The 27200-nt window shown below is 44.0% G+C and overlaps 2 protein-coding genes across 6 annotated transcripts; one reads left to right on the top strand and one right to left on the bottom strand.

Moving 5' to 3' along the window:
- PGAM5 (PGAM family member 5, mitochondrial serine/threonine protein phosphatase) lies at nt 1-8992 on the top strand. Of its 2 annotated transcripts, none has more exons than XM_005488921.4 (6): nt 1-324; nt 3250-3428; nt 4656-4781; nt 5182-5270; nt 5539-5669; nt 7428-8992. In XM_005488921.4, the coding sequence occupies exons 1-6, from the start codon at nt 68-70 to the stop codon at nt 7576-7578; spliced, it is 933 nt and encodes a 310-aa protein (XP_005488978.1). In that variant the 5' UTR covers nt 1-67; the 3' UTR covers nt 7579-8992. The 2 variants fall into 2 exon arrangements, with proteins under 2 accessions (XP_005488978.1, XP_005488977.1); XM_005488920.4 differs by having other exon boundaries at nt 5536-5669.
- On the bottom strand, nt 8408-27032 carry ANKLE2 (ankyrin repeat and LEM domain containing 2). 4 transcript variants are annotated; one of them, XM_074554160.1, is made up of 13 exons: nt 26591-27032; nt 22290-22724; nt 21161-21352; nt 20151-20344; nt 19143-19331; nt 18712-18834; nt 18301-18367; nt 17481-17662; nt 16048-16154; nt 15015-15208; nt 13733-14405; nt 13462-13593; nt 8408-12619 (listed from the first exon to the last, which is right to left on the bottom strand). In XM_074554160.1, exons 1-13 carry the CDS (start codon nt 27015-27017, stop codon nt 12406-12408), a joined length of 3129 nt encoding a protein of 1042 aa, XP_074410261.1. In that variant the 5' UTR covers nt 27018-27032; the 3' UTR covers nt 8408-12405. The 4 variants fall into 4 exon arrangements, with proteins under 4 accessions (XP_074410261.1, XP_074410262.1, XP_074410264.1 ...); XM_074554161.1 differs by having other exon boundaries at nt 21212-21352; XM_074554163.1 differs by having other exon boundaries at nt 26481-26618.
- Between the last annotated feature and the right edge of the window lie 168 nt (nt 27033-27200).

Here is a 27200-nt window from a genome sequence, read left to right as displayed (position 1 = left end):
CGCGCTCCGTCCGGGGCGGGGCGCAGCGGGGCGGGCTCGCCGGTGAGGGGCACGCGGCCGCCCCGCCATGTCGGTCCGCCGCGCCCTGGCGCTCGCCGCCTGCGGGCTGGCGGGCGGCTCCGTCCTGCTCTCCGCCGTCGTCGTGGGCAAGCAGCCGGCCCGTGGCGGTGGCGACAGCGAGCCGCGCCCGGGGGGCTCCGCCGTGCCCTCCGCCGCGCCGCCCGGCTTGCTGCTGCTGCCGCCCACCGCCTCCTGCCCGCCGACCGCCGGCTGGATCGAGAGACCCGCCGGCAGCGGCAGCTACTGGGACAGCAACTGGGACAGGTGGGCGCGGCCGGGCTGCGGTGGCGGGGCCGCCTCCTCGCCCGGGAGGTCGCGGCTGTGCTGAGGGGCCGGGGGGATCCGGGGGCGGCGGGAGCTGCCATGAACCCCTCTCCGGAGCCCCGGGGGCAGCGGGCTCGGGGCGGGGCCCCTCGGGGGTCGGGAGGCCCCGGGTCCCCACGGGAGCAGCCCCCGGCTCGACAGGACTCGTTTCCCGGTGAAATTCCGTGTGGCGACCTGTTCAGAGCAGAATCCAGCTGAAGTTCGTGAGCACCCGTGGAGCGCTGGAGGTGTGAGCGGGCGCTGGGTTTTGTTCAGACAGCTCGGACACTTACCCTGTGCAGATCCCTTTATTTGATGCTTTCCGCCAGCGCGACTGCCAAGCCTCAGGCTTGTGATAAATGTAAGCTGGGCAGAAGCTTGTCTTTTTTATTTATTTTCCAGCCGTGCCTCGGTGTTGCTGAGTGTCTGCAGCAGGGTTTTCAGCTCCCTGTGGATGCCAGGCGCTCTCACGTGCTGGGCAGGCACGGGGCCTGCTGCTCATGGAGCTGCCTGGGCTGAAATCCCTCTAAAGGCAGTGGGCTTTGAACCAAGCTCACTCGTGTTCTTCAGCGCTGAAACATTCACGCAATGGTTGGCTACATTTTTCTGAATCTTTAATTAGAACGTGCAGATATCTGCATGGAGCTTTGGCTCATTTGGCTTCGGTCTGGTAGAATTATCTCCCAGGGGAGACTTATGTCAGGCTCCAGCTTAATCATAGTAAATCCAAACCTAAGCACTAACAGATTTTTATTGTATAATGCATCATTTTGATTTTTGAGAGGCTACAGGATCAAATGCTCATGTAAATAGGGCTATGTACACCCCAGTGATAAAAATACCTTCATTAAATAAGGTTACAGCTGGTTACACAATTATACTGAGGGAGGTACTAAAGCTGCTTGTTTAACTGCAGCTCCAGGCCTTCCTGCTTCTGCTAAATGCTTGATTTTCTTCAAGGATTCTACAGTACTTTCAGACTCAAGTAATTTTTTTTAAACCAATCCAGGAAGTAGAGATTGTGCTTTAGCTTACAGAGCTGTCACCACTGCCTGAGCAAACATGGCCAGATACTTCCTAGCAGGTCAGGACAGCCAACCACCATTTGTCACAGTGTGCAAACAGTGGCAGCGGAATACATTACTTACCCCAGATCAATTTGTTCTCTGCTGCCTGTGGTCTACCAGTTGTGCCTTAGGTTGTGCCTGCTTGAAATCTTAATCTTGACTTTTGGATGTTACTGGCAGAAGCAGTTAATGTGCAGAGTTGTTAAATGGTTTATAAATACACAGAATATCTGACCACTGTTCTTTGGGGGCAGGGAATTTTTAGAAAGTCAAGTCTTGAGCAGATAACTAGATGCTGCAATATTCTTAACGACCAATGGCTTTTCGAGTTTGAAACAAACAAATGCAAATACCAAACTTGTTATTGGTCTGACAGGGTATCACACATGGAATATTGGTCTCTGCCACTTGCACAGGAGTTGTGCAGCTCAGTTCTCAGAGAGGATAGATCTGGTTTCGTTCATGTGGAATATATAATGGCAGACATCAGATGAATTATTCCCCTTGCTGCTTTACTAATGTGCTTGAATTGATTTTAAAGATTTTTTTTTTTGTTTTCCTATTGTGTCTTGCCAGCAGTTTAGTTTCCAGTGAATCAAAAGTATCCTGTGAAGTAGCAATAGAACTTCTTGTTACTGGCCTGTTGTTTCATTTTTAATGCCTTGCTGAGGAAGTAACAGCTTGAGGACTGTGTAGAGCCTCACTGTCTAATGGAAATTGTGTTCAGTAAAGCAAAATGGAGGCAGGAGGGCTTTGCACAGCCAGTCTTGCTGTGAGAAGTAGGTGTGGGAAGCAGCAATTTTCTGTGAACAAATTACTTTGTCCCAAACAGAATAAAAATTATTTTCCATTAAAAAGAAATCTTATCATCAAATAAACAAGTTCAATACTGGAAGAAGTGAGGTGTGGTATGAATAAAATACCCTCTGAGGTGGAGTGACATAGAAAAGGATTTGCATTAATGGGTGGGGGATCAGTGCAGAGAGGGCCCAGACCCAGAGCAGGGAAGGTTTGGGCAGGGTTGGGAGATGTGCAGCACTGAACTGTGATAGCAGAGAGAGGGGAGATCCCTGTCCTCAGGAGGAGCCGGGTCAGCTGTCTGGTGATGTGCAGAGCTGGGTGCTCGTGTGCACTGTGACAAGTGGAAGAGAGATTAAAGTGGCATGAGGGGAGGGAGTGCTGAAAAGATGAAAGGATAAGTAAAACACTCCAGGCTGAAATATAAAAATTTTACTGGAGAGACCTGATGTGACCCAGTTTAAAGCAGAAAATAATTCTCAATGTGCACTGAAGAAGGTCAGAGTCTTTCTAGGATGTTGTTAGGGGGATGACTTTTTAGTCATTTGATGTAAATGGGATTGATAAAGTGCAAATTTTGTAGGTGTTATCACAGGGCCTTACACATGAAGCATTTTCTTTCTTTAATGGTCAGTCAGCACCTTTTCCTCTTTTCCTGGGTATCCTTCCTGGTTAGTTTTTCTTGTCAAAAACCATACTGTTACACCCTACAAGTTTTTCTGTTGCTCATTGCTTTTTTCCCCCCAATAATTAATTCAGGTGGCTGGCACTAAGTGGCAAATTTACTTACGTCACGTTAGGCCTTTCAACCCATGACGTTAACTTTTTTTTAAATAAATGCAGGCATTTATTTTTACTTTTTCCACAAAGGTTTGAATCAGTTTCATGATACGAGTGACTAAAGTGTCAGTTTTAGTTCTTCAGCCATGTCTGGAATTAAGGCAAGACTACATATCTGTAAAAATCCCCTGCCTCATAGTCTCCCCTATCTAAAAATGACTCTTTAAATCTGTTTGTTTAGACGTGAACCACTGGCTCTTGTCAACCTCAAGAAGAAAAATGAAGAAACCGGGGAGGAAGAGCTCGCCTCTCGCTTGGACCACTGCAAAGCAAAAGCCACCAGGCACATATTCCTGATCAGGCACTCCCAGTACCACCTGGATGGCCGGGCTGACAAGGACAGGACTCTCACCCCACTGGGTAGGTACCAGCAGCAGCATCGTGCTTTGCATCTTGAGGAAATGATTTTTTACCTGGTGAGTACAGGTCAGTCACTCAGCACTGGGTCTTGCTGCCAAACCTCAGTCTTCTTTCTGTTTTCCTTTCTGGCAGAAAGATGTCATCAATAAGTTTGTTTTCTTCAGTTTTGATCCAGACATTCAGATGTGATTTAGAGAGTTCTGAACACATTCAGTTGTAAAGAAACTTGTCAAAGGAAACTCCAAATTATCTTAAGGTTGCTTTAGCAAACTTTCGTGCCAGCTGAGGTAATTCCTAAGGGCTGTGGCTTTAAACTTCATTGAGATGGATTTTTCTTGTGTTTCTTAATTTAATCTGCTGATTTATTAAAAAGAAAACGCCTCTGACTTCCAGCTGGAGTGTTTATAATTAAATACATTGCACTTTTGTCACTGTTTCTGGGAGTACTGCTAATCACTGACATGAAATGAGGATAACCTTTGTCTGTGTTAATCTTAACTCCCTGATCCTGTCACTAGGTCTCAGATGCTAATTAGCATTACTTTTAATGATGTACTTGAAAAGCAGTGAACACTTCCTTGATTATATATTTGCCAACACTGTTTTCAGAGGGGGAAGAATTATTACTGTGGACTTTTTTCCCACCCACATCTCAATTACTGGTGTGAAAACAGGAGTGAAATGCTAATTGCAGGCCTCAAGTGCAGTCTTAAACTGGTAACAAAGCACAATGTTAATCCTGTCTCATCCTGTGCTTTAAGTAAGTGACTTAACCTGTCTGTTGTCTTTTCACCTGGCTGCCTGAAAGGTGGGCTGAGCCTGCCTGAGGCTGCCCAGGTGCTGTGAACTGTGCCAGGCTGGTGTTGCCTTTATCAACCACAGCACTCTGCAGGCCTGAGGGGGATTGTTGCTTCCTGGGGATGGGTCTGGCAGGGATATTGAATATTTCAGTGAAAGTACTGAGTTGCTGAGTAAGCTTTGGGGATTTTTTTCCTAATTGAAACAAATATTTTTTTTCATACTGATGCAAGTATGACTTGAAATTGTCCAACCAGTAAGCTTGGCCTGAGTAGTGGCTCTGATGAAAATGTTTTCCAGTTGCTTTTTGAAAGGAAAAAGCCCAGCATCAGTGTAGACCTTTTATATCAGCTGCACAGCTCTCTTGGTAGCTTGTGTGAGGTTCTAATGGGAGTGTCACCAATTTATGTAATGAATGTGCTTTGTAAGGTCGAGAGCAGGCTGAACTGACTGGACGCAGGCTGGCAAGCTTGGGATTAAAATTTGATCAGATTATCCACTCCTCCATGACCAGAGCAACTGAAACAACTGAAATTATAAGCAAACATCTCCCAGGTAAGAAACTTCCCCTTATTTTTCATTGACTTCTGATCCTTTTAAACTGCTTCCAGTAGAATTCCAAGCTTGTCCTTAAGGTTGAGATGTTATTTAGCCATTTCCCAGCCCTGTGTGAATGTCTGTATTTATAAAGAAACCTACAGATGTAATTCTGCTTGTTTCCAAATTATCTTTAAAAGTACAAATACACTTTTTCAAAGTGTAACAGACAGCCTGTTCTGTTCAGTTGGAATAAGCTGTCTTGCTGATGGCAAAACAGTTTTGTTGGAGAGATTCATGTTGGAGAGTAAGCCTTCCTCAAAGAAAGACTGTGAAAAATGTATTGATTGTAGAGTTGTGGGGCTGTTTGTAATGGCATGTGAACAACTTGTTTCTGAATGTGTATCTAATATTTCAGGAGTCAAAAAAATCAGTACTGATCTGCTGAGAGAGGGAGCACCTATAGAACCAGACCCTCCAGTCTCCCACTGGAAACCAGAAGCTGTGGTAAGTTTTTTTTTTAAGTTTTTTTTTTATTTATGGTGTGGGGGTTTGGACAGTAGCAATAACTGGCAGTGTCTGAGCTGATGTTTTTATCACAGCCCTTAGATAACTGCATTCTTCCCTCCTGCTCAGTAAGTGTGCAGAGCAGTTAGAGTAACCTGCAGTCCTTGAGCATTAGTTGAGCCCGCGGGTGCAGGCAGTGGCAGGGGCTGTGGAGCAGTGCGGGGCAGGCAGTGCTGCTGTGAGCTGTGTGCACCTGTGCCCCCAGCAGTATTACGAAGATGGCGCTCGCATCGAGGCCGCCTTCCGGAACTTCATCCATCGAGCTGACGCCAAGCAGGAGGAGGACAGCTACGAGATCTTCGTGTGCCACGCCAACGTCATCCGCTACATCGTCTGCAGGTACGGCTGCTGGGGGCTCATCCCACAGGGATGATCCACCACTGAGGGAGGAGATGCCTTGGTTTCACTTCTTTGAACTGTTGGAGATCAGTGCCTGCATTGTGAGCAGCTGCTGCTGCAACTTCATCAGGGTACATTTGTTAATTAGAACTCTTTCATTCTAATTCTAAAGCAAAAATGGCTAAGTCGGTGAAACTTAACCTTTTTTGTACATTTGGACAGTTACTTTAGTTACTACATGCTTCTGCTTCCATAAACCTGAGGGTAGTGCCTGTTGGAAAACATTACAAATAGATGCATTACTGGATGCATCTCTTTGAGGTGACATGAATTTGAGCTTACATAATTAAAGATTGATTCCATTTTGGGAATTCTTTACTCATGGATATTTTTGAGTTATGTTGAAGTTGCATTAGTGTGTCTTTGCAGTACCATCCAGTATTGCATTAAAGGGAGAGGGAGAGTGGATCCTTCATAACATCAGGGTTGTTCATAATGGAGAAAACAGTTCTGGATCTTTGCCTGTCTCTGTATCCAGTCAGCTGAGTCTATTTTATTTCTCTTCTCCATCAACAAAGCACTGTCTGTAAGATAATTTGTCGTGAGCAGGACAGATGTGATTAAACTTTAATCTGATCAATACCTACAACAGTTTCAGTTAGCTTTATTTAGCTGAGCTAGGTAAATGCTAGCCTGTCTGCTCTGTGGGCTATATTTTCAAAATTGCTATACTTGAAATTATTGATCACGTAAACAGGCTATTCTTTCCTGTGCTAAAAAATACCACATTTTTCCTGCCAGGGCTTTATCTCAAATACTTACATACCTTTTCTCTTTGCTGTTGCATTCCTCTTCATTTTAATGTCTCTTCTGTGCAGTGAATCTGGTAGTACAACTAAACACAATCCATGTAATATTTCCTTCAAATGTAGCTTGGCTGTAGCTGGTATTTAATTTTTCAAGCTTTCCACAAGAGTTTCATAAGAGCCAAAACAAAGTTATTCCTCAGTATCAGAGGCAAAAGCTGTTTGATGCAACATGGTGTTTTTTCCAGCTGTTTAATACAATTGATGGAGCTCCTGAGGCTGTTGAGTTAGGAAATTCAGAATGGCTGCAGACCAGCTGTGATGCTGTGTTTCTGTGGAAGGTACAATGTACTTGTCCTTCCTGGGAAATTATGTAGCTCACTGAAAGTAGTTCCAGTGAATTTCTTCCCTAGGTGTGTGCAGGACACTGGAGGGAATCCTATGTCACTGCCTTTGCTGTGGGGTGTGGCTGAAATGCAGTGTGACAGTCACTGTTTGCCACATCCAGGTCCTCTCTGCTCAGGCAGCCCCTGGGTGCCGAGGCAGCGCTGTCCCACCTGCTCAGTGCTGTGGTGCTGCAGCCTGGCTGGGCCATCCCTGCCCCGCCTCAGGGGCTGCTCAGGGCACTCCTGGCAGCCTCCCTGTGTGGAGCTGCTGCCTTCTGTCCACTTGAACTAATCCTGTCAGCAGTAATCACACCCATCTGCTGGGCTCTGCTTAGCCAAGGGCACTCTTGGCCCTGCTCCAATTACCAATGCTGTAGTTTTACAGCATTTCCACAAGAAAAGGCTTTTTTCCAAGGCTGACTGGGGGCATTGGTACAAGCTGCACTATGCCCACCAAATTTGAGTTTCCCCCTCCTCCTCCCCCTTATCTGGGACAGAAGGCGATGCTGTGAGGGCTTGTTAATCCAGCTGTTGATGAATTACTGATGTGTGTGTTCTGTCCCCAGAGCCCTGCAGTTCCCCCCAGAGGGTTGGCTGCGACTGTCCCTCAACAACGGCAGCATCACGCACTTGGTGATCCGTCCCAACGGCAGAGTGGCCCTTCGAACGCTGGGTGACACAGGTTTCATGCCTCCAGACAAAATCACACGCACCTGAGTGAGCCAAATGGCTGGAAGGCTGTCCAGGAGCTGCCTCTAGTCTCTTTGCACTAGCACATCCTGCTACAGTACCACTAGATTTTTATTACGTTGGGGTGTGATGCCGTCTTAAAATGTCCTTTAGCCCCATTCCTCCTTCATATCCATGTCTGCCTTTCAGTCCGGAAAAGAAGAAACCTTTGTAAGCCTGAACATGTCCAGTCCTTAAGTATTCCCCAAAACTCGAAGCTGAGCTGTGAAATACAGGTTGAATGTCTGCTCAGCAATTGCAAGAGCACTGACTTTTCCCTCACCCCGCTGTGAATTTCTCTAACCAAAGCTTGCTCCTGTGGGTGTTTTTCTTGTGCAGGAAAGCGACTGGTGTGTGAACAGCCTTGTATCACACTGCAGCTAAAACAAAGGTGAGCCAGCTTGTTCCAGCTCCTGCAGAAGTGACAGACAGGGAATTCTGCTGTCCAAAGGACAAAGGGATAAAGCTTCAGTTTTTGTAAGCTGTTGAGTGTGTATGTTGATGTTGTGTCATTGTTCCCCTCTGCCCCCAAAAGCCCATGTAAACTGTGCCTGGAGGTTATGAGCATGAAGGAAAGAGGGTAAAAAAAATTTGCCTCAGAGCTGTGGTGCTAGAACTAACTGCTGCTTATATTAAGTGTTCCACCATCCTCAGGATGTCCTTTAAGATGTTCTTAAGAATATTTTTCAGTCTTGTAAAGCCTTTAACTAAAACATGGTCTGGAGAAGGCTGTAGCAGTAAGATGGGAGGAAAGGAAAGCAGCAGTCTTCTCAAAGTGCTTTCAGTTACTGATACATTTTTGAGTGCTCTTTCCCACTGTTTGATACCTTACTTTCAGAGTAGAGCAATACCACCAGTGAGTTCAGGGTAGTGGTGCTGCTGCCAGCATGGTGAGCAGTGGCCAGGGGGTGGCTGTCTAGGGCCAGTGTAGAGGACAGGCATTGGGCAGAGGGCTCCAAGGGCCCCTTCAGACAGCTCTGATGCTGCTGGGCCTGTGGGAGGGGAGGGCTCAGAAACATTCTGGAGCTTGCTGGCTACCCTGAGCCCATGCAGAAGCCTGGCTCAATTAACAGTAGGACAGCAGATGTAACTAACTTGTTTGACAGATTCTCTGATCAATAAGGATGTTGATGAAATGCTGAACTTACTCCTGTCAGAGCTGTATGAAGCATAATCACACAGCCTATGGAGAAGAGGATTTAAGGGCTTGATACTGAATGCTGCTACATCAGGATCAGTTCAAGGAGTAGGGTAGGGAACAGACATTATTGTGTAGTGTAAGGTGTGGGGGGCAAGAGGAAACCATCATGATGTATCTCTCATTGATGCAATGAGAATAATTTATCAGTTTTTGTCTATTAACTTTTTTAAAGTTTTGAATAAAATACTTGGTCTGTCTGTCTTTCCTGTCTCTTCAGCTGAATGGCTGCATGGGCAGCGGTAGCAGGTGTGGCTGCAGCTCTGCAGGGACTGCTGGTGCAGGACCTGGTGTGTCCCACACTGCTCAGGGCAACAGCTCTTTCACCAACCACCTGAAATGTAAACTGGAGGTGGGAGCCAGAGCAGTTAATTGTCATCAGCCACAGAGGTGCCCAAGAGGGGAACTGCTGTGGCCTAAGCACAGCCCTTTGCAGGACTGTGTCAGCACCACGAGGAACCAGCAGCTGTAAGACGAAAATTCTGTGATTTTTAGTGTTGGGTGGGTGCACATGTACCCTCAAACACACATCCCCTGTGTCAGTGAATGAGCTCTTGGTGGGCAACCAGAGGACACAACACCTCTTTGCACAGGTACAGAAATTAACCATAGTTTTGGTGACACATAAGGTGGGGATGGAAAGTGTGAAATTTAAAATTATGCCTTTTTTACCATAGGCTGAGTTCTTCAACACTGTCAGACTCTGAAGTCTTTGGTGGTGTAGTCCATTGTCACTGTGCACACACACAAAAGCTGCAGGTACTGGACAAGCAAGGCCTGGACAAACCAGTGAGTTGCCCTGCCATGCCCAGCTCCTCCTCCCCACACCCCATATTCAACACAGCCATTCATTTCAGCTATTTATTTGATTTTAATAGAAAGTGGGATACTTCTGTATTTTTAACATGACACTTTGCTAATTAAAAAACAACCAACAAAAACACAGCTATTTTGCACCTTTAAAAGTGAACTTTTGGCCAAGAAAACACAATTCAAGCACTATCACTGATTTAAAGTGTCTCCACAGGCTCAGTGTTGAAGGGCTTTCTTCACAAAATCACAAATGATCAAATTGCTGCATAAGTTGCTATTTCTGTCATAGCTGAAGTAACACATTGTTAGAAAAATGACCTTTTAAGTACAACTGGACTAATGCACATTATATAACACAGTTAAAAAAATACTCTCCTGACTGAACCAAAACAACATTACAAAGTGAAAGGCAAGGATGTGCTGGGTGTGTGGGGGGTGTCTGGCTACATGTACATACCAGTAACATACATTTAAATATTAAAAAAATAAAGCAAAGCATAAAAGTAAAAAGGACAACGAACTAGAGTGTTAGTATCAGTCTCCTGGCTCAGTAACAAACTCTTAGCAAAGGGCAACGCTGCTGCACCACAGCTGGGAAGGACCAGGGTGGAGAACAGCAGCTGCCCCCACAGCAACTTCCCCCAGCACTTTGGCTCTAACATGGTATGAGGCAATTACATCAGCTGATCAATTTCTCCAGAATGATAAAGATCTAATTTACAATAAATTATTGAAAAAACCAACCACCCAGAAAAAAAAAAACAAACCCAAAACGCCAATCTCAATCCTTTTGGAGTAAATCTCTATGTATGTGGGATATTAAAATATTCTGAGACCATGAAGCCTGCTACATAAAAATAAAAAATTAAAAAAACGACCCAACAAAAAACCCTTATGAAATAAATCAGGTAACATACTTGTTACAGAAGGTTATGGTTTTGATTCTGGGCTTTTTCAAACATGTTTCCTAAAGTAAGACACCCCCCAGGCCCCTGGTACTTGTCTGGAATATGACTGAATGAGAGGCATTTATGTAAAGTAGCTCTTCCTAATGTCCAGCTCCATAAAACTAGGTTCAATTTTAACAAAAGTGTAAAATATGCCTTTTTTTTTATTTTTTAAATAATTTCTAAAAGAGGAGTCTCTCCCCCATGGAGAGCTATCGCACCAAATAATCCAACTTAGAGACATTAAAAGACATCCTGTTCAGAAAGCCCAGAGAAAAACTGTATTTTATCTGCCCATAGTAAGTGGATGCCACTTTTTAAAAAAAACTTCCAAAAGAACAAAAAATTTAATTAAAAAAATATATTACAAAAGGCACTACTGAGCTTGCAAAAGCATTAAGTGCAGTGTTTAGGTTTGTAGCAATCACGAAGCTGTGAGGGTGCACAGTTTGTGTCGAACAGTCACTGCCGCGGGAGAGCCCCGGCTCGGGAACGGCCCCGAGGGCTGGGTGGGACCGGGGGAGGCCGGGCCAGCCCCTCCCGCCCCCCCCGTGTTTGCTCCGCTCGGTGCCTCTGAGCTCTCACTGACTGGCACCAGCCCACCCTAACCCAGCCCTTCTCACCAGCACAGTCCTGCAGAACTTCATTTTCTGATCAGATTTATCTTGTAACAGTAGATAGGTCTTTTTTCTTTTTTTTTTTTTTTTTTTTTTAACTAGAGAGCTGTTTCTGGAAGCCTTTCATGCAACATTACAAGCACTAGGCTTGATGTGGAAAACTCTCTGGAGTTTTGAAAAGCTTTCTTATTCTCAGCATCACGCTGTCAAAACAAGTCATTCTTACAGAAGGCTGCAGAATAAAATTATTGACTGCTGTAACAAAAACTCATTACCACATCAACACTAGAGACACAGTAAAAGCTCAGATTTCATAAAAATATTTTGTCCTTAGTCCTCTCTCTTTACAGCTGGGAAATAGCCACCTCCTGGGCCACTGGCTACCATGCTAATATATTACAAACCAGACCATTAAGATAAAGTATCTTGCTGGTAAATTTGCTGAGATTATTGCTGATGTGCTTTTGTGTAATAACTATTCAAATCTGCTAGTGTTAATAGCTTCTCTGGGGAAAAAATAACCAGCTAATTCCTAAGCTTTTCTTTTCCTTAAATCTTCCACTACCACTAAAGGAATCCCAATAGTTTCTACAGTGCCCTGTTTCTAAGCACTCAGATCTCAGTGTCTGTAACAGCCCCGAGGGTCTCTGTGCAGATCTGTGCTCACACACACGGACACACAGGTGAGGGTGGTTGTGGGTATCAACTGCTCGGCCCCGCTGGCTGCAAACACTCTCTGCTTCTGCTCAGGGCTTCACATCCCTGCTCCACACTGCAAAGTTTTCCTCACATTACCAGGCATGCTTTAGGCTTTTCCCCCTGCAAGCAGGAGAACATTCCTGCCATCAATCTCCTCTCCCACATTCTATTTGCTGATGAGGCATTTCCTCGACTATCCAAGGTCAAGAAAGGCAGTTGAGGGCTGTGTGTTCATTACAATGAGGATAAGGAGTGATAGCAATTCCCACCATTGCTAAGGACAGTTCAGCCCACTGTGGTACTGGCAACAAGGGTTAATTCAGCTACTGGACAACTGCACTCACAAACTTCTTGCTTATCACCAGTAATAATCTACCCCGTATGTGGCATTAAGACAGGTACTCCATTATTTAAACATACAGTTGTCCTCAATTGAGGAAAAATAAATAGCTGAGTACAAACCTCATGTCACCTTAGTAACATTGTAGTTTTTCCTCCACTCTACCAATGAGAACAGAACTGAAGGATGAGGAGCTGCACTCTAGTGGGCAGGAGGCTCCGCAAAGCAGCGCAGGATGCAGGCGGGGCTGTAGCGCCCGGGGCTGCCGGGCTCCGGGGGGAAGGAGCTGCCGTGCTTCCCCGGGCTCCCTGGGATGGGACTGTTTCTTCCTGAACTAGGATACGCTGAAGCATTTGGAAGACCAGCAGCCATGGATTGGGACTGGAATCTTGCCTTCAACGCTGGACTTGGCCAACTGAAAGAAACCAGAAGTCATTGCATACGTTTTACAGCAAACTGCAATAGCGAGAGCAGCACTTCAACTCAGAGTGACTTTAGATCTCAGAACCAATGCACCAGCTGAGAAAAATCCTGTCTGGTAAGAGACAGATCTGGAAGAAGAGAAGGAACAGGAAGAGCATGAAATATTCTAAATGGATTGTTGCCCAATATTCTATATTCTATATATTCTAGGTTCTATATTATAGATTCTATATATTCTAGATTCTATGTTCTATACAGATTGTGTTGCCCAAATCAGTAAGACATCAAGTCTTTCAAAATGGCCGTGATGACACACACCATCCTTCACATGAACAGTTATTTTGGACTGGGGTAATAAAGAGTAAAAATAAAACCACTTAATAAGATGCATAAAGATAATAAATTCATCTCAATATCCCTCAGCACAATCTAAGTACCACAAGGCAACAAACACAACATTCCTGCACTGCATCAACAACAGGCTGAATTACAAACCAACAGCACAACTATCACTGAGTCCAGTGAAGGATCCAAGTACCAAATCAGCAAAGTGAGACACTGGCCAAGTGGAAAATGGTCACATCTGATTTGTCTGTGGGCTCATGCTCAAGTTACCTGGGACAGCAGTAGAATGGAAAGAACATGACTGCAGCACCAGGAAACTCCTTATCAATAGACACCGGTAAAAAAGGCTTTGGTGATTAACTTCAGAACACAGTTAATTCTGCTGAATTTAAAATATGGGTTTGGGGGCAACAAGGCCTGAAAATCTGCTATTCAAGCTGATCTGCTAAAAATGTACTCCAGCTCCTGTGACTGAGTTTGCAGCAATACCTTTGCCTGTCAGATGAGGAGTAGGATTGCACTGCGTGTTTCCATTTGTAAATCATCGGGAATTTCTGGGGATCAATCTCTGCTCCTTCTATAGCTGCTAAGACATCACCATCCAGCTTTGAGGGCTGCTCCCTAGAATGGAAACAGAACTAGATGAAAAGAGAACTATGTATTTGTTCAGGCAATGAAACACCCCAATCCCCAAACACTTAGCTTTATATAAGCAAAGAGACTGTCTGTGCAAATAGGAGTTAAATAAGGCAATTCTTACCCAAGAAGGAATAACTTTAAATTGTCGTTTGTGGGTGAAGTCTTTGAAAGAAACTTCTGGGAGGAAAGTTCTTGACGTTGCTGTGACTCCCTAGTCTGAATTCCAGATTCTCTGGACACTCTCTCCTTTTCTAATGATATTTTGTGGTCTGTCCTTAACTTGGTCTCTCCATGTTTTCCTGTAACATTTGGCTCAGGAGAACTTGCCAGTGACACTGCAGAGCAGGTCTTGTCCAGAATTCCCTCATTCTCAGTTTGTTTAGTGATTTTATGAGATACTCCTGCAACCTCTTGTTCTTGGAATGACAGGCCTTCAAATTCTGACATCAAATTGGAAACAGGTGACATGAGGCATTCTGACCCATCATTTCTGTCACTGATGATCCTTTTACTGGACACAGGACTGCAAAACCCATTTTTGCTGGCAGCAGCCCCCTTCTCATAGTGCCGAGGGTGAGCTGAGGTCTCTATGATGTTTCCTGCACACTCCATGGACAGGATATCACACTCAGCATCTCCAATGGCATCAATGCTGGGCTCCTTGGACACCAGAGAGGGGCTGATATTTCGTGCTGCATTTTGTCTGTTTTTAATTTCTTCTAAGCTCATGTCATCATCATCCTCATCCAAAAATGCTCCAACAGAAATGGAATTGCAGGACTTTTTGCTTTTACCTGTGAACAGTTTCAACAAGAGAAACACATAAGAAGACTTTAAACAGAAAGTCAAGTACATAAGCTAGGAAAAAAATGCACAATCCTTATGCCTTATTCTATTTCCTGAAGACCTCTCTGACTGTATGTAACAGCAAGAACTAACCTGACTAAAGCAACAAATGCAAAATATACACAAGGCAAGCAGTGGTTTAAGGTATAAAAGCTTTCCTGGGTTTTGCTTCCTGTGTCTTTTCAGGTTCACAGTTGTAAAGAATTATTCTTTTATTTTCAAAATGTTATTTATTCCATATCTGTGGATTACAAAATTCTATACTTTAAGATGAATGCCCAAGTGCTCTGAGTGAAAACATTCTGAAGACAGAGGTTTTCTTACAGGGATTTCATTTGGGTGTACACTCAAATAAACTACTTCACATGGAAGATAAAGTCTGTACTTCCACATTCACAGCTGGCTCTTTTTCTGATGCTGTACTCAGACTGTCTGTGTAACAGATGAATAACAGCAACCACCACAGGTGAATACTGCTTCCCCTGGGCACCAAGCTTTTTCTGTCTCTCTTCTCCCCAGGTACAACCCATTGTTTGCAGCATTTGCCCTTTTCTTACCAGAGGGATGTGGAGTTTTGTATCTGTTGCAGGTTTCATTTTCCCCTGTTTCTGGCTGAGCCTTTTCGCTCATTTCACGATGACTCAGGTACTCTTCTAACTTTCGCAGCCCCTCCTGGGAAGACAGATCAACAAAACAGCCCAGAAATTCCCAGTATTCAACCCACGGGAACCCCAGCTCATGAGCTAACTCCCTGCAATAAATAAAATAAAACGAATCATTTGTGAAGACATAAATATCAGTTTGACAACAACTTTTCTGATCACATTTTAACAGCTACAAGCAGGAGCACAAACGAGCAACCAGGCAACACAATCCCACCACAACCAAAAGTCTGCAAAAGCACACACACATCCTTAGCAATTAAAGTATCACCTCATTTGTTCTAGAGCATTTTTCACATTTCATCTACTATTTTTACAGTTGGCAGCATAAACATTGCTATCTTTAAGCTGACTGTATCTAGACATCAAACAGAAAAATCCCCACTGATACTGCATGCACCAGCTTTTTCTATTCGGGAATGGGAGAGGGAGGAGGAAGCGAGGGATTATTTTAAAGAATGAAATGCAGTCAGCTTTGAACAAATTATTTTTTCCATATGTTGCTGGTATTTTAGCTGCAAGGACACACCACACACACACAGCTTTTATAAAACAGCAAATTTGTATTAGGATCTTTTCATTCTGCTCTCTTTTAACAATCCCTCACTTTCACAGAACAAACAGGCTATGCATCATTTTAGATCTGACAATGAGGCAAGTAAATATCTGTGAAAAGCATTCTATACATACCATCAATAACAGCTAAAATATTGCCAAAGCTAAGAAAGCCAGGTCTCACATTTTAACTATCTTATTTACACAAAAAACCAGTAAAAATCCAACTGCAAAATATTTCATTAAATATTTCTGCAGTAGCTTTTGCCCCAAGATATTGTGCAGTGAGTAATACCTGTACGTACTCTCAGCACAGTCTTTTGCTTTTACATGCTCTATTATTAAGTTTTTATATTGACAGTCTTTTAGATACCTTCCAACTCTTTCAACACCTCTCTCCAGATCAGATTTCCTGACATTGTGAAAGAAGCCAGCTCTCTCTCGAGGTGGAGTTTTCCACAGCCTGCGAAATTCTTCAGCCTTTAAAAAACAGAAACAAATTCAAAAACGACCCCACAGTATGAACTAACTCAGTGCTGGCTACACATGTACCCACAGATGTTCAGCTGTTTGCTGTCCCCACTCCAGCTAGGAAGGATCTCACACTGGATCTAAAGTTACTCCTTTCACTACTGGTGGTTACTCTGATCTCTACACTGCTCATCAAAGAGAAGGACCATAATGTACCATAATCACCTGAAAATCAACTGCACAGACACCACATCTGCCTGGTTTTAATGTGTGTGCAGCAGGAAACAGAAGTGTCTTGTGATTTTGCCATCTCATTCTATTTAATTACAAAAGCCTCCTGGTCATTGTTTCCTAGGATGCAAAGGGGATATTTTTTATGTACAGACTTGCTACAATTATTAGAATAAATTCGTGCTGTCTATTTTGAAGTTGGAATGCCTCAGGGGAAATTTTTTGCAAAATCCTGCACTTAACTTTATATGACAAGGATCACAATGATGACTAAGAGTTACATTCAGACATTAAAAATACATGTCAGCAATAAGAATTATGAACTGTTTATACCCTAGAGAATATTTTTTGGAGTAAAAATAATATTTAAAATTCTGTCAGTTGAACAGAAAATTGATCAAAAACTTTTAGAAGAAAAAGCATTAAGCATTTTGGTAGAACTCAGTCTTAAAGAATGCAACCATCAGTCCTCCACTGTATTTATTCACTGTTTCTAAAGCTGTTATATTTGTAGCATGTTCACATTAAATAAATGAGTCAAACACCAGTAAATTGGAATATATTTAACAGATATCTAAGTATTCCTTCTGAAAACAGAAGATTTTGCTTTTCCACTATACAGTCAATACATTTCCAAAACCACCCCAACACCTACTACTTGGTTGTCAGTTTTTCCATCTAGAAAAATATATTTATGTTAATTCAACAAGCAGAGGTTATCATCCAGTGGCAACTTCTAGAAATGAGATAAAGATACAGTTAAGGTTCTTAAAACTGATTTAAAGCTGCTTTGAAAGGCTTTGCTTCAGTTACAGCAATTATCTGTAAGAATTGAAAGGTTTGCCAAAGGTGCTCTTTGAATAGATGTCAAGAGGAAAAAGAAAATTTTTTTACTGAACTTCTGCTCTTCTTATTTACACCACATTTCTGTTTTCAGCAATAAAAAAAAAAATATTTACAAGTTTCTGTGCTTCTCCACGGAGGAAGATCCATCTCCTCAGCAAAGAGAGAGCCACAATCTGTACCAAGAACAAGCTACAGCATATTGGGAACCCTGTGGGGATTTTCTTTATTCACTGGAGCCACAGGGAGTTCTCTCCTTACCTTTGAGGGGCTCATGGGGCCTGCAAAAGCCCTGATGGACAGCACTGGGTCTTTGGGGCTGCCAGGGTATTTAGGCCAAGCTCTCTGGGGGCCATCGTCCGTCTGGTCGGGCGACCACGGGGCCCCAATGACCGGGGCTGAGGAATTGTCTTCTGCCCTCAGCAGTGGCACATAATAGTGACCTAAAATAAATCAGACAGAGCTCTCTCATTCAGCTTCTGTCACATCAGTCTGCTGCTTCTTCCTGGACTACCAATGCACCCGTACACAGAACCATCTTAGTAAAACTACTTGTAATTCAGACTCACTGCTCCAGTGATTACAGATCACATTTTAGTGTAGGTTCTCTTCTCTTTTCAAACACAAAAACACCTGCAATAATCCATAAAGCCCTTCTCTCAGGGTCTTTAACAAATTTCCCATCCTCCTTTTACAAACACACACAGGACAAATCAGAGAAATTCTGCCTCAAGGAAATGATAAACTGACAGGACTCCCCAGCATGAGAGATACACCTCTTGCCCTGCAAAAGGTTTTTGTTTCTTTTAGACTGAACACTCTGCTCCAGGCTTACAGAATCAGGGCCTTGCCTACGTTACAAAGCCATGAGGGCAACCTTGTGATCCATACATTAAGAGCTCTGACTGTCATTTAAAAGACAAAAAAGTTCTCTGTCCCTGCTCAGTGTTAGAATTTCCCTTTGGTTTTCAGAGCACTGTACAGCAGCATCATTTATAAACTCAAATGCTACAGAAAGCAAACAGGAGACAGCCAAGAGGCAAAATAAACGCCTGATATAGTACAAACTCTGCATACAGACCTTTCAAGTACTCTTTTATCTTTTCTTTCAATTCAGCAGATTTGTTCTTGCTTCTTTCACAGACTACCTGTTAATATAATTGTACTTGTTAGGGCAGCATAGTAACCTCATTTTCAAATCAACTGCAATGTGTGTTCTTCTTAAACAATCACATTATTGGCCCCCACCCATCTCACCCAGTACTTTTAATTCATAGTAGGGCAACTAAAATACATCCAACTTCATAAATTCTAAAACTTTTCCAAAGACACAATCAGAATAAAATATTTTTGATGTTATACAGAATTTACTCTTTAATTATGACACTAGCACCTTACTACAAGTCTTCTATGGTAGTCAGTAATGTGTGAATATGAAAAATTCTGATCAGGATAACATTTCTGGGTTTGCTGTGGACATGGAGAGACTTACTTCTGCTGGAGTTTGATCATATTTGTTTCTTGGGTTTTTCACAATGGCTGGGTGTGAGGTAAGCACATTAACCACATCCACATTCCCAAACTTGCAAGCAAAATGCAACGGAGTATCAAACCACTGCAGTGGGAAAAAGAAAAATATTCATATGCACTCAGAAAGATTATAAAGTCAATACCACACATTTAATTTTGAGACTGAGGACAGTAAATACATGTCATGACTAATTATCTTAGCTCTTAACAAATCTGTTCCCACCATAGTGCAGAATAATGATTACCAAAACCCACAGAACTCATGGACAGCTCCCCTTCTGTTCTCTTTCAGTCTCCCTTAACCCCTTCCAGTAATAGTAGTAATAATAATAATAATAATAATAATAATAATAATAATAATAATAATAAACATGTAAACCCCCAAAATCTTACCATTTTATCTGGAGTGTTCAGGTAAAGGTCAACAATATATTGGATGCGTTTCTTCAACATGACATCGTTATCATCTGGGTACATGAGCCGCATAAATTCTGGATTTTCCAGAGTGTCCAGCAGTAACTGGCAGATAGCAGGCTGATTCTCCTTGGCAGCAACATGCATGACATTGTACCTACACCCTTCCTAGAAAAAAAGACCAGTTTTAGAAAGAATCTCCATCTAAACAGCTTTCTTACACCCAGAGATGTAACTGATTTAACTGTGAACATGGGGTCCTACACGGAGTTTTATATGGATATTTTTGTAAAGACTTATCTTTACACCCATATTAATTTTATCATTAATGAAATTATTCTTACACTCAATGCCTTTATTTAAGGAAAGAATGTGGCAAAAAATACATCAAGATATTACACAATAAAGGGAGGTAGGAAGTTCAGTTTAGATAAAGAGCAGGAAAATGGGTACAGATATAAAAAAATTCAGCTGCTTTGCTATATTACATAAAAAATTTCAACAACTTCACAAAGCTGGTCTGATGCAAGTTGAAGATAGTCAGTGTTTGCTAAATGGCACCTTATACATGGTTTTGGAATTTAATAGAGGTGCTTAGGTAAGCAATGCTATAGGAACACCTAATTACAGCCTAGGCCCTAGCCTGGTCCTTACATTTAGTCTGTTTTAAACAAGATTGCAATTACTTGGAGGAGACCAAAGAATAAGAAGACAAAACTATTCCTTGCACTACTAAATGCACCTATTCCTCCTCTGAAGAACTGCACACTCGGCTCCTTCAGCTCTGCTGGAGCAAAGGCAGCTCTCAGGGTGACTCACAGACGTGCCCCAGCTGCTGTCAGTGAACACAGAAACCCTGCGCTGGGTGGAACGAGGTGTCCTGAAGGAGGAGCAGGAAACATCACTCCTTCCACTTCTGCTTTCAGGCCCCAAAAGCTACATCACTAACCAGAACCCAAATTTTCCTTTTTATTGCTGGTTTCTCACCTGTACAATGGTTGGGTTGTCTCCTGAGCCGATCAGGTAGCGAGGGTTACTCCAAATAAGGTCAGAGAACGTTGCTGTGTCTCCTTTCTCCACAGCTTTCCGAAGCTTGGCTGTGAGATCCTGAGTCCGTGGGCTTTTGTAGCTGTTGGCTCTCTCCTTATTGGCAGTGTCACTCTCAGGGGAGCACAAACCATCTATCAACACACAAATCACTCCTTTCTAGATACATTCTTTCCAGTGATCACCATCTGCACATCCAGGCCATGAAAATTATTCTTTTAATCTAAACCATGTATTAATTTGGCATCTTTAATACACAGGAGTAAGGAAACAACTCAATAACAAGACACTTAAATACACTAGTTGTTAGTAATAGGGAGGGAGAGGAAAATGATGAATCAACTTGTAAAAGTGTTTCAGACTTTAATAGGGACTGGTAAACTTTGTAATTACCAGTCTGCTCCCATCCAAATTTAAAAGCAAAATTCAGCAAGAAACAACCATTTTCTGATTGTTAAAATTGCTTCTGCAGTTCTATAAATCCTAAATCACTTTAATCTAGCAACTGGGAACACTGTGAAATATGATCAGTGCTCACCATTTTATTTCTGAACTTACAAATTTACTTAAGAACTGAGTACAGTTTGAATACACTGTGCAATTTTATCAGCATCTTGCTAAACCTGAAAATCCTGAAGTCCACGAGTAAAACCAAATCCTAATAAATATGACCACGGAATACTAAGCAAGGTATCCATGCAGACCATTACCTACATTTCAGCTTTAGAAGAGTAGCCATGGTACCTTACATTTAAAACATTTTCCACATGTTCAACATTTCTATACTTAAAATAAAAGTTCTCTTAAACTTCAATTTATTCAGTGCTTCACCTTTGAATTTTTTCTGTTATTAGTGTATTGGTAAAGCATTTGTTGCTTCTCTCACAAAAAAAAAAAAAATCAATGCTGTCTATTGTATCTACTGTAGAGAGATGAAGTTCCCCACTTACCTCTGTTAAATGATCCCATTTTCACTGGAGACAAACATAAAGAGGACTTGCCTGGAGATGGGAAATAATCACAGATTCCTTTAGCAAATTTCTCAGCATCCTCTCTGTTTGTAAAAGCTTTAAAACGGGAACCCTTAATCAGCTTAACAGCCTGGAGAGCTTCCTTTCTATCTTCATAAACATGTATCCTCTCTGCAACAAGAACCACCACAGTTAGATTGTTTCAATAATCTCAGACTTCAACTCCTAGACAGATCACAGAATTCCTACACTATCATTCCAGCTTTGGTCTCAGATCGTTTCTCTTCCAAACGTGACATAAAAGTCAAAAGTCCTTTTAAATCTTGTCCCCTGGAAACCGAGCAGGAGCCTCCCACACTCTCAGGCAATACCAGGTGATCCCTGCACAGGGCTCAGCCATTCCCATCAATCAACACCCTTTAAGGGATGGGCCACCTTCAACACAGCATTTCACTTCCAGATGGAAAAGCAAACTCAGCTAATTCACCCTGCATCACTTTTGATGCTGCCTTGCTCAGAAAGACCAACTTTGTAACTGATCCACAACTTTAAGATCTCTACAGAGTATCTTAGATAATAAACAAATCCTTCTTCTTCTCCTTAAATGATATTTTTCAAGTAAGGATATCTTAATGTACCTTTTCTTAGTAAGAACTCTTACTACTGTCTCAGAGGAAATAATCCTGTGCACTACTCTACTCCTGTCAGGAACAGAAAGGAAGATGTGAGAACTTTTAGAAGAGATCATTTAAGCTTCAACTGATGACAATATAATTTGTTTGTTTATTTACAGGATTACTTTTTATTCTTGAGAGGGATTAAAGGCACAGGATGGGTCCAAGAGTAGCAATAAGAAATAATTTTCTCCATCTGAGCTACACAGGGTAGAGGATCCTCATATGCAGGAACTGCAAAGGCAAACACCTGGGATGTCTTGAACTGTTGTTTCTTTGCCTCAGAATAAATATTATTTATAGGAACAAAAATACTTCAAACAATGCTTACAATACTAATGCAGTGGTGTTCAGAACACCTGCTACATAAAAGAACTCTACTCAGCCATAACCAAAATGCTTTATCACTGGAAATAAGGGACGTGAGTATTTACCATTCCTGGCCAGTATGTCATCATAAACTGGGCAAACACCATAGAACAGTGGAGGATCTCTGGATGGTGTCTGAGCAGAGATTTGTGAATCTCCAGCACCACGGGCTGGAGCTGAACAGTTCATGAGTGTCCCAGCATCTTCTTCTGGAGGGTTCAGGCCCACACAGTACCCAAAGACCACCTCCTCAGCAGCACCTCCATGGCTGTTGTGAATCACTGGCACATTTCCAGCAGCCTCCTCTGGCAGAGCAGACCCTTCCTCCTCCAGGGCTCCTTGCTGCTCCAACAGCGCCTGAGCCAATTTTTTTTCAAAAATAAACCTTGTAGTTGCCGTAATGGGCCCACATTTCAGTCCTGCTCTCACAATCTCTTCTCTAAGCTCATCGTGGCTGAGCTTCTTTAATCGGGATAATATTGTATCCATTGTTATTGCACCTACAGGAAAGGCAAAAAAGGAGAAAAACTGTAAAAACCAAAACTTCTTCTGCTACTTAAATGGTGTACTAAAGCAAAGGAAAAAATGCCTCTTAGTGATTCCTTGGGATTCTGAACAGACCCTTGCAGTGCAGAAAAATCAAATTTTTCAATTCAATGTTTTTAAGTTACCAGACCCACAGCAAGTTTACTTCCTCCTCTCTCGACCACTTAAGAGAGTATTGACAGCTTACATTCTGTTCTTGGTAGTCCTTTTTCAATTTCTTCTAGAGTGAAAATTCAATCTAGAGCATTTACTCATTAAAATTAATGACAGGCTGAGAAATATTTGATTCCTGATAAGAAGGGACAATTTTTTTGTGCAATGCAACACAAGGACAGGAGCACCAGTCAGCCCCAAGACAAGGGGCTGCACCTCCCCCTAAAGGCACAGAACTATTTCTAGTATTTCCTCAGGACTTTGTGGCTGACAGAAGTCATGGGGACAAGCACAGGGCAGCACCCAGGGCAGGCTTTCTCTGGCTGTGATGCAAGGCTGGAAATATGTACACAGCATGTTGTTTCCCAGGCCTGTTTTGAGAGCAAACAGCCACAAGACAAAAACAACTGATCTTTTCAGATCTCCCTCTCCAACAGAAAACAGAAGCTGGGAGGATTTCTCCATTTCCAAAGGAACATCCTTCTCTCTGCTATGATCCAATTCCCCAGGCTCATGTCCCTCCATGTAATCCACGCTGACAGCTTCCACACTGGTCAGCAAGAAGACACTAAAACCAAGCTGACGCCAACACAAATTCCTTGCTCTGAAAAACACAGCTGAAAACCACAGGATTTGGGCAGCTCCAAAATGTAAGAAGCTTTCCCATTATTTCATCAGAACTGCAGCCATGTACCTGCAGGCACTCCCCTGGCACACAGTGCTCAGGAAGGGAAGCTCCAGACAGGAATGATTCAGCTGTGCTATTCCCTCAGCCTGCTTCACTCCTGCCTTGCACTGCCAGCTCACGAGCCTTGTTCTGCTTTGGACAGGGTGTATGGCTGTTTTAGTACTTCATTTTCAATTTTAGGTTTCATCCTCAGTTAATGAAACTTAAGACTACTTTTTGTATATTTAAAAAACCCAGATGCACACAGTAAGTTTTTGAAGCTTTCAGCAGCAATCAATACAGCACCACATGAAGTTTCATTGCAATCTGAGTTAGAACAAACACATTCCTAGTATTAGGAAACACTGTGAAAATGTACTTAATGCCAAACTTCAATAGTCCTTCAATTATTACAAGTCAACAGTCATGTGAGTTTGAGGGTTGTTTCCTTGGAGGGACATTTCCTTTGGGAGCTGTCTCTTTTTTTATGAATATCTTATTTTGAATGCCTGTGGTTAGAGAACAACGTAACCTCAGCCCCTGAACATTTCACAAGTATTAACTGGAATCTCGCTGAAACAATGGGAAATGAGAATATTTCCAATTAAAAACCCCACCAAAGAGCAGCAGAGCCACAGCTGATGCTGCTGAGCCACTTCCCCAAGGTATTGTAGCTCCCCTGTGATTCCTGAGCCTCCAAGCAACCTCACTGTTTCGACTGTCTGACTACAACAACAAGAGATATGAAAGATCCTCTTACTTGTTTTCAATTCTTTATCTTCTATTTTTTTAAATAAAATTTGATACCAGTGTGTTTTAATTAAAGGATGTGCCCCTAAGGTCAATTAAAATATCCAAACTTGCTATTCTAAGGATTTTCCTTTTGAGACTGCATAATTGTAAAACCAGAAAAAGATGAAAACTCAGGGGTGAGGAAGTTCACTGCAAACACAGCTCAGTGAAAACACTCCGAGCAGTCAACATAATGCTTAAAGAATTAGCTGAGAAATGCTCCTATTTTTAAGGCTCAGAACCAGCACAATCATTCTACAGAAGAGCAGACTTGTACATATATGTAATTCATGTACAGAGAGTAGACAGGAACATGCAAAAATCCTTCCTGCCTTGTGGGTAAGCAAAAAAATGCTGTGAGGGAGTGATTTCTCTGCTTTCTCATGTTTTGACAGAACCTGGTACCTAAATCTTAGTGCTCAAAATTTTGTCTGTTAAAAAAAAAAAAAAAAAGTTATTTATTTTGCGTACCTATTACAACTCGGGCACAACTGAATCAAAATGAGATGGCAAAGCAGACCAGCAGTGAAGAATGAGGTTTAAGATCTGCTGGTAGTATGAAGAGTTTTCTACAGGGTGTTAGGTGTGGAAATAGGGAAAACATTGTTGGAGTGACAACACAGAACTCTCACAAAATCCATTTGTGTTCTGACAATGAGATTTCAGCTAATTTAGATATGCAATATTGGTTTTTAATTTCATTACCTATTTTAATCTGTCCAAAACAAAATGTGTGACCTGCAAACCTGAGAAACAGCAACTGCTCATACTGAGACAATCCTTTGTCCACTTGTTACGTGCAGGTGCAAAATGAGATTATTTGAACCATAAAATGCATTATATAACTACAAATGATCCAGAGCACAGCCAGTACTGAGATTGTTGCCTCTTCTAGTTCAGCACGTAAGGCCTTGTGAGTTACCTTTGCAAATACGAATAACTCCTTTAACAACAACATGTTCTAGGGTTCTTCCATATCAATCAAAACCTGGGAGAATGGGCAAGAATTGTATTCTCCTTTATCTCACTGGGTCAGAATGAAACAGCAGAATCTGCTTCCAAAAAAAATTAAGAATAGACCCCAGACAGAATGAACGACTGACTTCTAAGGATGGCAGTATTATTTTACGCCACTACTCTCACTACTTTCAATAAATGAATAATATAAGAAAAATACTATTTTTGGCTGGGTTGTTTTTGTTGTTTTTTTTTCCGAGGTAGGAATGGAGAGTCACATCCTGTCTTTGGCCATATTCGGCTGATAGGATTTGCATATATTAGAGCAACCGTGGCTCCGCGATGGGGTGATTTGTCTGTACCGCCTGTGGGCAAATGAGCCACCAGTTCTGAACTACGTGGCTGAAAGGGAACTGCTGAACAAACTTGAAATAAGGCACGGGAAAAGAAAAAAGGGAGGGGGAAAAGGGGCAACTTTTCAGGGAGGAGAAACGCACACCTATGTCTAGACCCGGACGGGCAGGGCGCGGGGGGGATGCGGGAGCAGCGGGAGAAGCAGCAGCAGCAGCAGCAGCAGCAGCAGCAGGGCCGCGGGAGCGGGGCCGGGGCGGAGCCGCCCCTGCCGGAGCCGGCGAGGCCCGGCCGTGACAAAGCGGGAAGGGGAACGGGGCGGCGGGGCCGGGCCCGGCGGGGCCCGCGGGCTCTGGGGGGCGGGCAGGGCCGCGCGGCCTCCCCGGGCGGTGCCCGGTGCCCGCTCCCGGCCCCGCCGCGGGGCGAGGGGCAGCACCATCCCCCGGCCTCCCCCGAGTCTCTCACCTGGGCGGCTCCCGCTGCAGCGCTGGCTCCCCGCGGCGAGCGGCGCCGGGGCCGAGTGGGGAGCCGGGGACGCGATGGGGGTCGGGGAAGAGATGGCGGCCGCTGCCGCCCGGCGGCCGCCCGGCCTCCTGTCCCGCAGCCGCAGCAGCCAGCCCACGGCGCCGATGACGGCGCAGGCGGCCAGGAGCTCCCAGCACGGCCATCGGCCCCAGCCGGCTCCCCAGAGCGAATCCCAGCCCCCGGCGGCCCCGACCCACCGCTCCATGCCCGGCCCGCGGCCCGCCCGCCGCACGCCGCCGTGCCCGCACGCCCTCAGGGACGGTACCTCCGCGGCCTCGCGGCTCCCAGCTCCTCCGCCCCGCGCCCGCCCCCCAACAGACGCGGCGGCGGCTCCGCCCGGCGCTGACGGGGCTCCGCCGCCTGCCTGGGCCTCACCGTGACCGCGGCTCCGCTCGGCCGCGGCTCCCGGGCGGCGGGGAAGGGCCGGGCGGGCCGAGGGAGCGGAACACGCGGCGGAGCAGCCGCAGCCACCGGGCGGGCGGGGAAGGGCCGGGCAGGCCGAGGGAGAGCGGCGCCGCTGCTGCGGGGGAACACGCGGTGGAGCAGCTGCAGCCACCGGGCGGGCGCTGCCCAAGGCCGGGACAGGCGCGCAGGGTTTGAACTGCAGCAGCCCTGGGGACCGGGAACACACGGGCACTTCAGAGGCCGCTCTGGAAAGGTTCCGTCCGGGTATTAACCTTAAAACGCTGCAGCAGTGTCGTATGAGCCATGAGAGGTGGAAAACCAGGGAGCAGGAGGCCTCTACTGCAGGAGAACCATTCCCTGCACAGATGTGAACCAGCCCTCCCAGCAAGTGCAGCATTCCTGCCTTAGGGTGCAGGCACCTGCACTATGTGCAAGGCAGGCACTTGATGGTTTAGGCTGCTGTCCTTAAAAAGAGTATTGCTTTAGTATACTAAACTTCCTTGCCGTTTAGTATTGCAAGGAAGGTACAGGAATTTCTCTCCTAAGTTTTAATTTGCTAAATTAGAATGAAGATAAAATT

This window comes from Zonotrichia albicollis, chromosome 18 (assembly GCF_047830755.1).
Source record: "Zonotrichia albicollis isolate bZonAlb1 chromosome 18, bZonAlb1.hap1, whole genome shotgun sequence".
In the NCBI taxonomy this organism is placed as follows: Eukaryota; Metazoa; Chordata; class Aves; order Passeriformes; family Passerellidae; genus Zonotrichia; species Zonotrichia albicollis.
This window is presented reverse-complemented; position numbering and strand designations above follow the sequence as displayed.